Source organism: Trachemys scripta, chromosome 9 (genome assembly GCF_013100865.1).
Source record: "Trachemys scripta elegans isolate TJP31775 chromosome 9, CAS_Tse_1.0, whole genome shotgun sequence".
In the NCBI taxonomy this organism is placed as follows: domain Eukaryota; kingdom Metazoa; phylum Chordata; order Testudines; family Emydidae; genus Trachemys; species Trachemys scripta.
In genome coordinates, this window is record NC_048306.1 from 98,784,827 (window position 1) to 98,801,317 (window position 16,491).

At 40.1% G+C, this 16,491-nt stretch overlaps 1 protein-coding gene across 1 annotated transcript in view; it reads right to left on the minus strand.

Moving 5' to 3' along the window:
- The window catches only part of LRCH3 (leucine rich repeats and calponin homology domain containing 3), a gene marked incomplete in the record, with an annotated part of 101,485 nt that extends 86,864 nt beyond the window's left edge, over nucleotides 1-14,621 (minus strand). Inside the window, 1 exon segment of the mRNA XM_034780713.1 lies at nucleotides 14,174-14,621. Coding sequence (XP_034636604.1) covers nucleotides 14,174-14,552 — 379 coding nt within the window.
- Between the last annotated feature and the right edge of the window lie 1,870 nt (nucleotides 14,622-16,491).

A 16,491-nucleotide genomic window follows, 5' to 3' on the forward strand; every position in this document is an offset into this window, starting at 1 on the left:
TTTGAAAGTTACATATTAGTGCATAGCCACAGTACTTCAGTCATACTCAAATCCTGAACTAGAAGGTATTCGAAACAATTTATCACTAATACTGCACTTTACAACTTCAAAGTCCTGTACAAATATTAACTAATTAATAGCCCTAAACACAATTCTTTCCTTTCCTCTAAAAGCACCCTGAGCAGTATAAAATGGTGCAGAAAGGCAATTTAAACTGTAGAAAAACATACAAAGCGTTTAACCTCACAGGGAAAAAAGCTTTTGGCAAGAACAGCTATTTCTAATTATTTATTTCATTACTGTTATTGCACTTGGGCCTATATGAAATCAATGAACTGGCAGATGACCCACATCAAGTAAAGACAACACTATATGTGAACAGAGTGAGAAGAGCATTAAAGCAGGATTACCTACAATGTACTACATTCAACACTATTTTCAATTTCTGAAATACTGAGTTTTTAGAAAACATATTGTGTGGAGGCGTTTGTGGCCACAAAATTATACCCTTAAATGAACCTACAAGATGCAAACCCAGGATAAAACTAGATTACAGCATTCATAACAGACTTTTCATTCATTATGGTCACCATATACATGCTTCAGTTTGCAATGCATATGAAAATAGAATTATACCAAGATGGAGTAAACCAGATTTTTAAAAATATGAAAAAAGCATAGGGCAAGTAAATTTAAAAAAAAAAATATATATATATATATATACATATATACACTATACCATATCACAATTAGCCACAGAGTTCTCAAAACAACTGAAACGCAGATGTGCTTCAACAATCTATTATACTTTGGACCTATGCTACTAACTTTTCCGCAGTGCTATATTTTTAATTCTGTCAAATACAACAAGCCAAACCCAATACAGATATAACATTTTTGATGCTACTCTTTGTACGTCATGTGACTCTCAAAACCATATCTTTGAGTATTATACATTAGTTATCAAAGCAAATGTGATAGATTATGTAAACAGGAAGCTACTAAAGGGGGAAAAGCCTTTTGACTTTATAGGAACAGAGCAACTGCCTTACTGAATCAAACCAATGGTCCATCTAATCCACCTCTAATTCTACAGATTTGAAAATCTGTATGAAAATACATATTCAAGAATCTGATATTCCTAAATAGAATTGTGTTTTTTAACCCTGAACTAAAAAGAGAGAATAGAAAGATCCTAACATTTTCAACAAGAACTCAAACAGAATTACTCAGTATTCAAACACTGACAAAGTGTAACCAAAATTCTCTGCATCTTATTCAAACCATTTTTGTACCATGTACAGATGTAGTTTGATAATACTGTATGAGTGGGGTTAAAAAAAAGATTGAGAGAGACTACCTTCAACAGAAAAATCTTTGGAAAAATGTTTCACAACAATTGCAAAAACATACCAAAACCAGATGTAAAACAGATGTGGCTTTAATCATCGTATGAAGCTTGTAGTTTAATGCAGTCCTATGATAAATGACATGACGGCACCTTTTACTGAAAATGGAGCTCAGCAAACTCATGTTTAATCAAAAACAGCATCCTTAGGGAGAACAGAAACTTCAGAAGGCAGACCCATATGCACCATTTTGTGTGCGTGCAGGGGTTGGAGGGTACAGACGTTTCACACCATTTACTGGCAATAAATGTTCATTAAAAATGTATTGAATAAGTATTTCTGTGCTCTCTATTGTTATATCATCATCTTTGTATTTCCCAGCCCTGCTTGCTTTCTCTTCGGTTGTTTACTGAATAATCCTGTGCTCATAACATCAGTTTGCCATTAGGGAAATAATTGATATCTTACTCAGGATTAGGACATCGGTGAAAAATCAAATAGGAGGCAATAAACTCTTAAGGCAGCAAACCCCTGCAGCACAAATTGGTTTTATAATTAGTAATGATATTAAGGAAAACCAAGATTAACATGGTAAGCATAAATTGTTCATTCTACATTGAAAGATTTTTCCCACTCTCATTGAAGAGCTAGCAAATGTAAGCATCAGTGTAAGATAATTAAGGTAATCTAAACCTTCCTTCTTCCCACACCATTTTTAATCATAACGAGTCTCTCATACACAAGTGTCACTGAAAAATGGAACAGGATTTGTACAGCAGCAGAACAGAGCTCTACAATATATTATACTTGGATACTGTCCAACATATAAATGTCTCAATCTGCCAGCCCACTTATTTAGCATAGACGGGATTCAGAATAAAGTTTTCACTATGCTCAGTACAAGTTCACCTGCCCCTTGGACAGTCAGAAGAGTAAAAGGAAGAAGCAGATATTGTGTGGCAGATCAACACATTCAGTTTTGGGCCTTTCATCTGCAGAAATATTTATCCCATAGCTGAGCTTGCAACAATTACAATAGAAAGCAACTAACTGGTACTCAAATTATTGTGCTCAGTTACTCACACATTACTTCAATTGGCAGTCTAAATATAAAGACCTAAGACTCGACTAGAAGCAATTCAATGGTGCTGGTAAATAATAATAATGGATTAAGCAGGGTTAAATTTCCACTTGTCCCATCACCACCTAAAAGTTAATTATCTGGCTTAAAAAAAAATCTACCAAATTTCTTTATAATCATGCAATTTGTTTCACCTTTTAATATGTTGACTGTTGAGAATTTGAAAGAGTAACACACACAGCACTGAGGCAATGGTTATCAAAGCTCAGTTTAGATGGACTGGTCATGTTATCTGAACAGGTGATGACAGGCTCCCGAAATATATCCTCTACGGTGAACTGAAACTCGGAAAGTGCACGAAGGGTGGTCAACGTAAATGCTTTAAATACAGCAATAAGCAGACTCTCAACTTGTGCATCACAAATCTTGATAACTTTGAAGACACAGCCGAGGACGGATCTGAATGAAGAGCAACTATCAATAAAGGTTGTAGGCAATTTGAGAAAGACTGATGCAAAAAAACTGACTGAAAAAAGGCCAAGCATCATTCAGAATCTTTAAGGGAAGCCCACACATTCCTGTGACATCTGTTCATGACCTTGCTCCTTGCAGATCACAGCCACAAGATAATATACGAGATGCCGTGATATCATGATCAGGTACAACAACCATGCTAAATGAAAAGCAAACTATTTACAAAAATAAAAATCTGAATATTTTCTTGCCAATAACATAAGGATCCATTTCTGAGGTATAAGCCAGTGTTATTTTCCATAATTTCTGATAGCTTTAACGAGTTCTCACTCCAAGAAAATAAAGGTACTCACCAGCTACCCTGATTTGAGTTTATTACTTTTGCAGATTCCCACTTTAAAGTCAAGTGCACAATTCCCACAAGTGAGGATTTACTGAGGCAACTCTCAGAGCAACAGTATTTACCTTTGAATATAAACAAAAAGATCGCCTTTCCCCAGACAATACGGTTTTACTACATAGGAAAATCATTTACACATTATGACAGCATGATAAGGTAAAAATATTATATTTACTTAATCTCCCCCCTGCCCCCACCCAACTGAAACAGACAAGGCAAAGTCCAGGATTTCTGGAATTGTGTGAGGTGAGAGAAGAACTGCTATAACATTTTCTTTTACAGTATTTAAAAAAAAAAAATCAGAAGTGTCAGATGTCATTAACCTCTAGTTTTCATGAAGGACCAATTTCACTCTAATATAACTCAAATGAACGAGAAGTATTTAGCTTTACAGATCTAGAGGTAAATTAATTTGTCTTTGACTAGGACATTTCATGTTCAGACACCAAAATCAAAGAGATGACATGAAACATCTGCCAGTAATTCCTATGAATCTAAAACATAGCATGCTTTCTTACAGCCCTCTGGAGTACTGATTTGGCAACCATTGTGCCTCTATTTATTGGAAATATATTTTGCATTTACGGGTTGGGAAGCCATGTGTTTTCCAAAATACTCTGCAGGAAGTAATTTTGGTGACCCCCCCCACACACACACACACACACCTCTGCATAAGTGCATTCAAATGTGGGCTATAGACTCGATAAAATTGGGGGGTGGACAGAAAACTGGAGGCTAGAGGGCAGGGGCAGACAAATCAGATGAACAGACAGGAGAGGAGAACTGATTTGGATGGGAGGGGGGGGAGAGAGACAACACTGGGAGGAGGGCAGACTGGGACTCTGACAGGGAGACTAAGACTGACTGGGCAAGGAAACTGGGACTGGGATGAGAAGCCTAAGGACTGGAACTGGATAAGCAAGGGGAATGGGACTGTGACAAGGAAGCAGGAGTGGGGAAAAGACAGGACTGGAACCAGGACAGAATGCAGGGGATGGAGCAGAAGACAGGCAGAAAGGTCTGTGAAACCTTAATGCAGCCCCCCATTTGTGCATATGCATTATGATACAGTCCTAATTACATGATCACATACTATTTTTCCCCCGCAGGACCCTTGCCTCATTCAGTGCACAGGATGGATGGAGTTCAATTAATGAGCAGCTATTCACTATTGTATTTTCTCTTCATTGTTCAATATGCGAATCTGCTTTGGGGATGAATCAGGGTTATGTAGTGAAGTAAGCTGCTGTCTGTAAGACACCTGACTCATTTGTTGCAGAAGTTGGAAGGTGTGCAGTGAATACAGTTGGGGATTACAGGTAGAGAAAGGATGGTCTCATGGTCAAAGCAGTTGAAGGTTGCCCTCAGAAACTGGATTCTATCCCTGCCTCGCCATAGAATTTCAATGTGATGCTTGGTAAGTCACTTTAACCAACCTTTTCACAGGTATTTTCCAACTGTGTGCTGCCCATTTTCTGGGTGCCTCACTTGAGACCCTAGGGTCAAATCTGCAGAAGTGCTGAACACTCAGAGCTGGGCTTTGACATAATAAGTGCTATTTAATTCTACATATTCTGAAAAATCAGGTCCTAGGCATCTCAAATTGGGCACTCAAAATCAGTGAACACATTTGACCTTAATCTTTCTGTGCCTCAGCTCCCTATCTGTAAATGTGAATAATATCCCCAGCCTCCCGCATCTCACAGGGGAGTTGTGGAATAAATTAATGTTTGTGAAGCACTCACTATAGTGATGAGTGCCACAGAAAAGCTGACAAGGAAACTAATAATTCTGTTTTCACTGCAGGGTTTGAATAGCATGCAGTAAATAAAGTCTACAGCCACAACCTGAACATGAGGTGAAGACAAAATATTGAATAGCTGCTTGTTAATTAAGCACTGTCTTCCCACACACTGAAGAAGACAGGAATCTTGTGCAAAAAACAGTATGTGATCATGTAATTAAAGACCATATCATAATGCATATGCACAAGGGATATGAATTAAAGGTTGCACAGGCAACTTTAATTCTGGCATTTTCTTAAGTCTGAATGCTTGACTTTAAATTTCAACAACCCAATATCTTTTCTGCAAAAACTAAGAGGAGCTCATTTCCCATTAAACTATTTCTCTTCTGAGCAGGCAAGTTTTGAGAGCATTACATGGGCAATGCTTTTATCCTATGTGGGATGAGGACTGAATGCCTTAAGTTACATAACAGTAACACTGCTGATTGATGAAGGATCATAATTCTCTCTTCTTAAAGACACCCCCAGCCTCTGAAGGTAAAAGGGAAGATGACGGCATGAAGGGAAAAAAAAGGTGGAATCTTCAGGGTTTCAGAGTGGAAGCAGAGTGCTCTTTCCCCACTTCCACAAGGATATTAAAAAAAAAGACTTGTCTACACTATGCAAAGCTATTTGATAAAGAAGAACACCGTATGATACCACTAAATACCTATAATTTAGAGAGCTAAAGAAATAGTTTAACTCCATTTTTAGCCCACATAACCAAATTGTAAACCCCTAAGATTCATTTATAGCATGAATGTCGATAATGTTTTACCTTTGACTATGGAGGCATGAACACCAATGGATAAAGGGGAAAGTATACTACAAAGCCCATAACCTTCAAGTAAATACAGAGCTACAAATTCAAGTGGTTTGGCTAATATCATAAAGCATGAAATTCCAGCATGATTAATTATTAAAGCGAGAAGAACCCCTGAAAAGAGTTACACCCTGTTAACTATCACATCCTGTTATTTTTAGCACATTCAATATAATTTGTAAAGTTTGCCACACACCTCTAATTCTTTACTGCTGTTTTCTTTTATTGAAGAAACCAATTATGTCAGCTTGAGTCTAGAGCTAAATCTAAACCATCAGTTTAAAATTACTTGCTTAAAATAATTTATTTTGCTAAATGGAAGCACATGGGAGCCAAGTCTGTCATCAGTAGAACGCCACTGAATTCAACTCAGTTCAAAGAAACACTTTTCCATTTAAAGTCTCAATGGCCCAAAACCTAGAGCATACAAATTGTAAAACAATGTGCTGATCAGGAAACTTACAAAATATCAACAGTAAATGGTTACAAAATAATGTAAATATTCAGTGCTTAACTAACATAAATTTGCTGCCTTCAAGCATAAGTTCAATCAAAGAGGAAAGGGGGGTGGAAACAGAATGAGGGGAACATCTAGGGCAGGGGTCGGCAACCTTTCAGAAGTGGTGTGCAGAGTCTTCATTTATTCACTCTGATTTAAGGTTTCGCGTGCCAGTCATACATTTGAACGTTTTTAGAAGGTCTCTTTCTAGAAGTCTATAATATATAACTAAACTATTGCTGTATGTAAAGTAAATAAGGTTTTTAAAATGTTTAAGAAGCTCCATTTAAAATTAAATTAAAATGTAGAGCCCCCTGGACCGGTGGCCAGGACCCGGGCAGTGTGAGTGCCATGGAAAAATCAGCTCGTGTGCCACCTTTGGCATGCGTGCCATAGATTGCCTACCCCAGACCTAGGGTGACCAGATAGCGTGTGAAAAATCAGGAGAGGGTGGGGAGGGATAATAGATGCCTATATAAGACAAAGCCCCTAATATCGAGACCGTCCCGATAATATTGGGATGTCTGATCACCATAGGAACATCCACACAAACTTTGAGGCTTTCCACATGGTGATTTAGAACCACTGATTTAGATTGCTTTGATTTAAGTCAATCCACCCTGCCTGGATTAGATTCAAGTATTACAGCCATCAGGAAACTAAGCTATCATTTGCCAAAAGTAGAGAACAGAGAGACTACAGTGCACCAATGCCCATTCCCTGCCATTGCACAGGCTTGGATTCGGTGAGCTATACCCACATGAGCCTCGCATTTTGAACACAGTTTGAGTAGAGAGCCAGAACTTCTTCCTCCCAATCTGAGCTCATCTGAACTGAATAGTATTATGAAATGAATATTCATGATATATTAACCAGAAGGAGTTTTACTTAAAACAATTATTTAATTTTAGCAAGATTATGACACTGGTTTTGTGGCTTTAAGAATAAATTTTTTTGCCAACATTTCTTAACAACATGAGCCATACTGAGTTTCTCAAGACACTTTATATTTCATTAGATAATCTCAACTAAGATGTCAGCAACTGATAAAAATACCGTGAAGACACCCTATAGAACAGCTGTAGAACAAAGTCAATTACATTAATCTGTCTTAGCGTATGTAACCTTCCAATTATAGAAGTGTGTTTTGCTAATATTTTAGTCCTGTTTCTTATATTACCAAAATATTTTCTCTGATTTTGTTAATGGTATACAGTTTTAAAAGGTGGCCCTGACTCTGGACAGATTTTACTGGATAGCTCGTCAACTGTTTGCAAGTAAAATTGCAAAAACACTCTAGGACAGAGATTGCAATCACATGCAATATCTTTGGGGACCATATTGTGGGACAGGGATTGTATGCAACTCCTTGGGGTGTTACCACAGCTCCTCCAGACATGAAAAACAGTGGAGGGAATGGGGGATTACTGAAGTGCCTGAGGAATGTAAACAGCTCCAGATAACAGTCCCTGGGGTGGCTGCATATATTGGTTTAGGGCAGTCCCAGCGGATAGGGGCAAAGAACAAACTTGGGGTATAAAGGCTTGGAGTGTTCCTTTTGATTCAGAAAAGGAACAGGAGCTTTGGTCTTTGATCCTAAGAATCAAGGTAGCCTGCTGAGAAAAAGCTGCATGACAATTTGTGGCTACTACCCTACACTAGTCATAGCCCATGGAGAGAAAGCAAAGCAGAGGTGCTGGCTGCTAGGCAGACAGGCTTGCTGGGAAAAATCACAGTAAACATGGACTGCAGCCTAAAACCAGAATGGAGTGGGGGGCAGATCCCTGTCTGGAGAGAGATGAAAGTTAGATGCCCCAGACCTAAAAGGCATTCCAGGAATGGACCGCGGAGGTGGGTTCAAAGGTGCAGTTACCCTGAAACTGGGACACATACATTACAGGCAAAGTTACTGTGAAGACAGAGGCAGAGTGACACTATCAATCTTGTTTCTGGAGTAGATATGGTACTTAGAACATATTTACTGCATTAACTGATTGCTGGTTGGGGGGGGGAAGATCTGGAGATAACAGAGATGGTGCTTGCACTGTTAATAAGGTAAAAAACTGTCCTTTTTACCTCAATAAGGTTTGTAATTTTCAAGGATTTCTGTATCCCTAACTGAATTCCAGAAGGGTTGGACTGTCTGCAGGTTCCTTTTTTCATCTGTACTTGGCATGCCCATTGCCACTTCTTTCATGGATGTGAACCTTACCAATACCATCCATGTCTTTGTGAACACCAGACCGGATTATTGCAGTATGTTCTAGCCCAGTGGTTCTCAAAGTTTTATACTGGTGACCCCTTTTACACAGCAAGCCTCTGAGTGCAACCCCCTTTATAAATTAAAACATTTCTTTTTATATTTAACACTACTATAAATCCTGGAGGTGAAAGAGGGTTTGTGGGAGGAGGCTGACAGCTTACAACTCCCCACGTAATAACCCTGTGAACCCCTGAGGGGTCATGACCCCAAGTTTGAGAACCCCTGTTCTATCCCCTCTTGAAAATCTAGGCAAACTGTGACAACTAGGATGTTTAATTTCATCTTTAATTAGATTTTAAGCTTTTTGGGGCAGACTTTTTCTTTTACTATCTGATCATCAAGTTGTACATTGCCTAACACAAAATAACTAATCCTGATTAAAATACAAAAAAAAAAAAAACCAAGAGCAACACACTTTTGCTTCAAACATTTCAATAGTTTGCTCCTCAGTTCTGGGTACAAATCAAAGTGTTGATTTTATATAAATAATATATGGAGATATACTATCTCATAGAGCTGGAAGGGACCCTGAAAGGTCATTGAGTCCAGGCCCCTGCCTTCACTAGCAGGACCAAGTACTGATTTTGCACCAGATTCCCAAGTGGCCCCCTCAAGGATCGAACTCACAACCCTGGGTTTAGCAGGCTAATGCTCAAACCACTGAGCTATCCTTCCTCCTTTAAAGCCCTATGTAGGTCATAGATACCTGAAGCCCACTACCCCCCCCCCCCCCCCTACTGCCACACCAGTTGGGACTAGCTCTCAGTAACAGTACTAGATTTGAACCTCTGGGGGCAAATGACCTTTGGATTCAGAATGTGGTTTTTTCACTGGTCCAAAACAGAAATATGTTAGCTTTCAGAACATGGTGAAATTTCTACCTTTTTATTTAGTGTTTTTACAGAGGTAAGTTAGATCTGTCAGGTGTTTTGTTCTTATGATTGTTCAGAGAGCAGGCTGGTGATGTTACCTGCGCATTTGTTTTTAAGTGTAACTGCGCCAATTTGTTGATTTAACAGTTGTTGACAGCACAATGCTAAATTAATGTGTTTGATTAAAGGTGCACTGTCAACTTGAAAGTCACTTTTCTACATGAAAGCTTTGTACCTACTAGTTACAAGTAATATTCAAGACTGCTGTATCGGAAAGAAGTCAGAAAAAAGGATTTTTTTTTTCCAATTTGTTTACACTGTGTGTTGTCAGCTTTATGGTCTTATTGATGACCAGTTTCACTTCCTGCCTCATGCAGTAGTATGACAACTACCGCACTGTTCTGAGGGGAGCGTGTACCTGCAGGAGATATTACTGGTCCAAAACAGAAATATGTAACAGCAGCAGCAAGTCTTCATTGTGCACACAAAAAAAGATTGAGTATAAGGATGTGTCTGTGCATGATTGAAGTTGCTGCTCTTCTCAACATCAGAAGAGAACAGAAAAACCCTAGTTATTTTTCAAGTAAAATATAATCTACAAATGCTGTTTACGCTGTGCTATCAGAAGCTTGGTTTTTTTTAATTAGTCTCAGGAATTCAATTAATAGTTTCCAGTTAATAAAAAAATTTAGTGAGAGTCTTAAGGTAACATACATTTTATAAATTAAATAATAAACAATAAATAATGGAAGCATTAATCTTACTTAAAACCATATCAATCTACACAGACAGTTTTCATTGTTATTGTTTTGAGTCTCACCAAAAATATTGTCTGATGTGATTTAGATACTGAAGTTCCTCATGCAATTAAGGTCCTGGTATGGTACTGTTTCATATTCACTTTGAAACTATACTAAATGCTTGGCTTAAGAAGAATCTCCCTCCTCTGCTCATATGCCACATATCTTCCTTCTCCAAAGCTTTTCTTAAAATCCACTTTGTTCAACTTTCCACCACTACATTGACTGCAACGTTATCTACTACCATTTTTGCACTTCAATCTTTAATCATCTGTACTAAATCTAACTAATTTAGGTTTCAGTTCTGCTGAGATTTATGCACATGCTCAGGGCTTTACATTTTCAGCCCCTTGAGGCAGGGACCTTGCTAAATTATGTTTTGAAAATGGCATGCAAAATTATGGTGCTTTACAAAATTAGTAACATAATACACTCAATGACATTTCTTATTACTTGTGTCATTACACATGTAGTTTGGGCATGACCTGCAATTACTTCTACAGTAAGACAAAACTTCTTGAACAATCACTGCAAGACAATATGTTATTGGGTTTACACAGTATATTAAGAATCTCAGCGTGTAAAACTGTTTATTCTTTATAAGTAAATAGGAACACCTGCTTTCAATTTACTCCCCCAAAACCTCTCAAACTACCAGTGAGAAGGACCCATGTTTACTGGTGGTAGTACCACATCTCTTCTGGAAAAGTTATTAAATGTTACAAACAATATGGTAGGGTAGCAGTCTCAAAATATCTTTACCTGAAGTATTGTTTTAATACATAAAACAGTGAGAGTAAATTTAACCAAAGTAGTATTGTGCCATCACATCCATTATTTATTTGAGGCTTACTTTTGGATATTAGGAAATGAAATATTAACTGCCTGAGTATAGCTGGTCTTGGAACTGCTTGAAATTTATTAACTTCTGTTTCCACAGTGTTTTTTTTAGCTCAAGACTTGGTGTGAATCATGACTGCATTTACTACACTAACATGAAACCACTATGACATTCACCCAACCCATGAACAGAATTGAGAAATATAATGAATTCATAGTTTTATATGAACTGTATCTACTGTTCTGATTAACATAGCTTGAGAAACAACAGGGTTTTAAAAAGTGAATTAGGGAGTCAAGGTTTCACAGAACCTTGCTTTTTGCAAAGTATAGCAGCAGTAAAATACATTTGTTTTATGACTTCTTCCCCTTTACAGTATAAAAATACCAATTTCAACACTTACATTGATTATCCAAGTAAATTTGATCTTACATCTGTAATCTTTATATCCTAAGACTCCCCCTACTGATCCCAACTCCTTTTTTAGGGTCACTTGTCATATCAGATCTTGCAGTCAAGGCCACTGAACCTGTGAAGATTTAGGCCTGGTCTATACACAGTTTTTGTATGGTACAACTATGTCAGTTAGGGGTCCGGTTTTTTTAAACCAATATAGTTATACTAGTATGACCCACTAGCATGGATGCAGTCAGACCTATACAAGTGCTTAATACTGGTATAGATTATTCCCCTTTCTATATGGTAATAAGTTATACCAGTAGAACTGCATCCACACTGGGCAGGTTTACTGCTTTTATCTACTTCAGTATAGTGAAAGTCAAACTTTTGTGTAGACAAGCCCATACACATGTATTTTTCTTTATACAATGTGAGTAGTCTAGTCTCGTTGACTTTGATGGGACTACTAACAGCACATAAAGTTAAGTACATGTGTATGTTTTTTCAGGATTGGGGGCCTTAGCTGTAAATCTTCAAGGTACAAGATTGTCTTTTTTAAGTACATGGAGCTCCTAGCACGCTGTGGGCACTATATATAAGTAGACTCCACATGATTGTAATAGAATTAAGTACAACATTTCACCCAAAAGAAACGGATGCAACACAGAAAAGAGAGAAGTTGAAATAAATCTATACTGAGTGCACAATTGATATTCAGATGTTAGGAACAGCTCTATATTTTTCGCCCATACTCAAGCCTCATCCAAAACAAAGAATCATCATAAAATATGCTCCACCAAAAATGGAATGAGATACCTGTACTGGCCTTCCCAAATTAGATTTAAGCACAGTTTTTCACTCAGGAAAAAGGAAAATACACAGCTTTCCATTCACTATTTAGAAAGTTTCATTGCTCATTGTTATGACAATGCATGAAGTGTATGGTGTGTATTGCTATTTATTAGCATTTATGGTTCTTGAACAATTACAATGCAAATATTAATCACAATAGAGGGGAACATTTGTGGAAACAAGAATTCCCATAGTTGTTTTTAAAAGTACAAGAAATGAACAGCATTTTAAACAATAAAAAGGACAACCCCTTCACAGATTTTTCAACCTTAGTTACATTTATACATACAGACTAGACAACTGAGCATTCATTCTCTGATTATATTTGCATACTCTTCTGTGCAAGATTGTTTTATTCATACCATAATAAGGAACATTTTATCTGTTCATTCAGGTATATTAATTAAACAAGCCAGATTTTTCCTGAACAGTATGGCTTTTTTATTACTATCTGTAATCATCCTTAATGATTTTTTCCCAAATACGACCTGGCATACAGAATATAAAGTTAAACCATGTAAAGAGGGCCTCAACTCTGAAAGATTTAAATAACCTAACATCCTGTCAACACAGCCATACACTTGTGAACGTACTTGATAGATTTGGAAGCTATTTAAAATAAAACACAGTACCGTTTATTTTTAGCTAGTGTCCTTGGAACCAAGGGACCACAAACTAATTTACAGGGAAATGAGAAAGAGATTAGCTCAAATATCAACAATGAACAAAAATGAATACATAAAAGAAATTGAAGTTGAAGGCTAATAGCATGGCTGAAGCCTTCCAAGATTAGCTAAGACATTGTTTATACAACCAGACAGCAAAATAAATGTAAGGAAAATTCCCTCTGTACAATGCTTTAATAAAACACAAGTTCTACATGCCAGGCAATAACTTCATAAGCATTCCTTACATAATATTCCTTGATATCCCTTTCCCATCCAATATTTTCATTATTTTATCCCAAAAACATATGTAAAAGACAAACATTTCTGTCTGAAAAGATTTTGCCCCTGGCTACAAGTAACATCTAAGATTATTAGAACAGAGCAAAAAGTGTTTTTACAGGTACTTTCTTAGCACATTTGACAGTGCTGTCAGTTTCACTTGTCAGTGTGAATCTTTCCCACAGCCAGAGGAGAAAGCTTTTTTTTTTTTTTTTTAAAGCAACGTGTGATTATAAAACCACAATACTCAGCAGCGGGACTCAGCGGACCTGTTGCTACTTTAGTTCAGACACTGTTTCCTTAATCGGTCTATTATATAATTTTAACATTGGCTTTCATCAATTTTTTAAATCTAGCCAATTAAAAGGGGACACCAACGCCTTGAACAACAAAAGCAAGCCCGACCCCGCTGGTGAGCCTGACAACTCATCGGGCTGGCAAGATACTCGTGGCTCCTCCAAGCCAACTCGCCCCCATCCTGCCTCTCGAGGGCGTAAAGTCAGCCAGGGGGAGCGGCTCGAGGGCTGGAGTAGGCAAGGCAGCTCAGCGACTCCGAAGTGACTTCGGAGCGGGCCGCGCCCCTGCTGCAGAGCCCAGCCCGCGCCCCGGGCTGCCCGCACTGACCCGGCGGCTGGGCGATGAGGCTGCCCCCGGGAGCCGCGCACGGCTCCGCTCCCGCGGGCCCCGCCCGGGCGGCGCCGGGGGCAGGGCGGGGCGGGGGTGTGGCGCGGCGCGCGGCAGTTAGGGTCCCGCACCCAGCGGCGCCCCCCTCCCGCCCCGCGCTCACCGGCCTGCGTGGTGTCGCTCAGGTCGTGGTTGGCGGCGCTGCCCCGCGGATAGTCCCGCAGCTTCCTGCCGCTCAGACTCAGGGCCCCGCTCACCGCCGCCTCCTCCAGGGCCCGGTCCAGGGAACGGCTCCACGACCCCGGCCCACAGGGACCCGCGGGAGCCCCGCACGCAGCCGGGCTGCCGGCCGGTATCATCCCCGAGCCGCTCTCCACGGACACCAGCACCACGGCCGCCATTTCCCCGCCGCCGCCGCCACAGAGCTCCGGCGCCTCTGGGCACTGCGCAGGCGCGGAGCCCGGGGACGAGGAAACGAGAGCGCATGCTCGGAGGGCGAGGGCGGAGTCCACGACACAGGGACTGACGCATGATGTGGGCATGCGCGGCTGGAGAAGCAGCAAGTCGCTGCTCTGGCTGCAGATCAGTCAGACGCTTTCTAGGCACAGCAGGATAATAGGCTCCTAGGCCCCTCCTTCCTGAGAGACAGGGGAGCCCTACGTAGGGTGACCAGATATCCCACTGTTGTAGGGACAGTCCTGGGGGGGGGGGGGTTACTTATATAGGCACCTATTACCCCCCACCCCCTGTCCTGATTTTTTTACACTTGCTATCTGGTCCCTCTAGCCCCAGGGAACCTCCCTCTGCCCCCAGGAATGGAACCCAGGGGAGGAATCAACAGCCAGCATGGAGCTGCCTGAGCAGGCCTAGTCCACTGCACTCTTCTGTCTCCTCAAGCTAGAGGCCTCCATAAGACTGCTGCTGCAGAGGGCCCTAAGGAAATAGGCCCTGCAGTCCATCATTCAATGAAACACAGTTATTAGGCCAGGCTGGCTGCACAGAGGCAAGGGTAACCAAAGCAGAGGATTAAACCTTTTCTTTTAAACAGAAACTGAGGTGCTAAGATACACTCCTAACCGCCCCACACCCCGTGGTGGGGTCCTAGACATGAAACGTATCCTGCTTATGCCTTAATCCAGGAGTGGTGGTGTCAGGGCAGTTCTCTAGTCATAAAAACACTCAGACATACTCACCCATTTTGATCCAGGGCTGGTCTACGCTTCACATTTAGATTAACCTAGCTACATTGCTGAGACATGAGAAGAATTATTCCAGCAACCCGGCTACTGCCCTTTGCAGAGGGGGTTACCTACAGCAATGGAAAGGGTTGTTCCATCACTATAGAAAGCCTCTTCACAAGGGTGAAACAGAAGCAAAGCTGCAGCTGTAATGTACAGTAGTTTGATTTAACAATGAGGTTTTCGATAGATTTAGGCCAGGGAAAGTATTTGAGTCATGGGCTAGATTTTCAACAAGTATAAACAGGTATAGCTCCACTAGAATCAGCAGAGCTCTGCTGGTTTACAAGAGCTGAGGCTGTGTCCTACTGTTTTTATGCCAGTATTCACCTGCAGGGCTTCTACATTTAAGCCTGGTCTACACTGGGGGGTGGGAATCGATCTAAGATATCAAATTTCAGCTACAAGAATAGCGTAGCTGAAGTTGACGCATCTTCGATCGACTTAGAATCACTTACTTCATGTCCTCACAGCACAGGATCGATGGTTGCCACTCCCCCCTTGACTCCGCTTCTCCCGTGGTAGAGTTCTGGAGTCGACAGCAGAGCAAACGGGGATCGATTTATCTGTGTCTACACTAGACGCGATAAATCAATCCCCAATACATCAATCACTACCCCTAGATGTACCCTTAATAGATATGAACATGCTACACCAGAGATGGTGGGTTTTGCACTAGGCTGCTCTCTCAGGCCACAGCTCAGAATCTTTGCTACAAGATTCTTCGCCTCTGGCACATTAACTCCCGAACATTACAAAACTCACTGTCCTTATATGGCTGCAGTTATTTTTAGAATTACAAATTTAATGCAACTCTGTAGTAGAGAAGTGATTACATATCCCTTTATTCACAGGCAAAGATTTCTGCTCGGGTTTTGATACGGAAAAGCAACAGATGTCAGTTTAGTTTGATGGAGATCCTAAACCTTTGCTCTATCAATGTTCAAATCCAATGTTCACTGTCATTCTAACCCTTCAAAAAAACCACCAGAGGATAAGTTTCAATACATACTTGTTTAGCACCTATAGGATCTGCAAGTAACTTCTTCCACTGATAACTAATATTTGGTCCACAAACTATAAAAAATATGGGGAGGGGGGAGGAGTAAGTTCAGGTGAGGCAAAGGCATTAGATTAGGTTACTTAAGCAGTGTCAACACATCCTCTCAGACTGCTTCTATTGATGGAAATTCTGAATGTGAATAAAGTGTGTTGCTTTGTGAACTAGGGATAAGTGCAACCC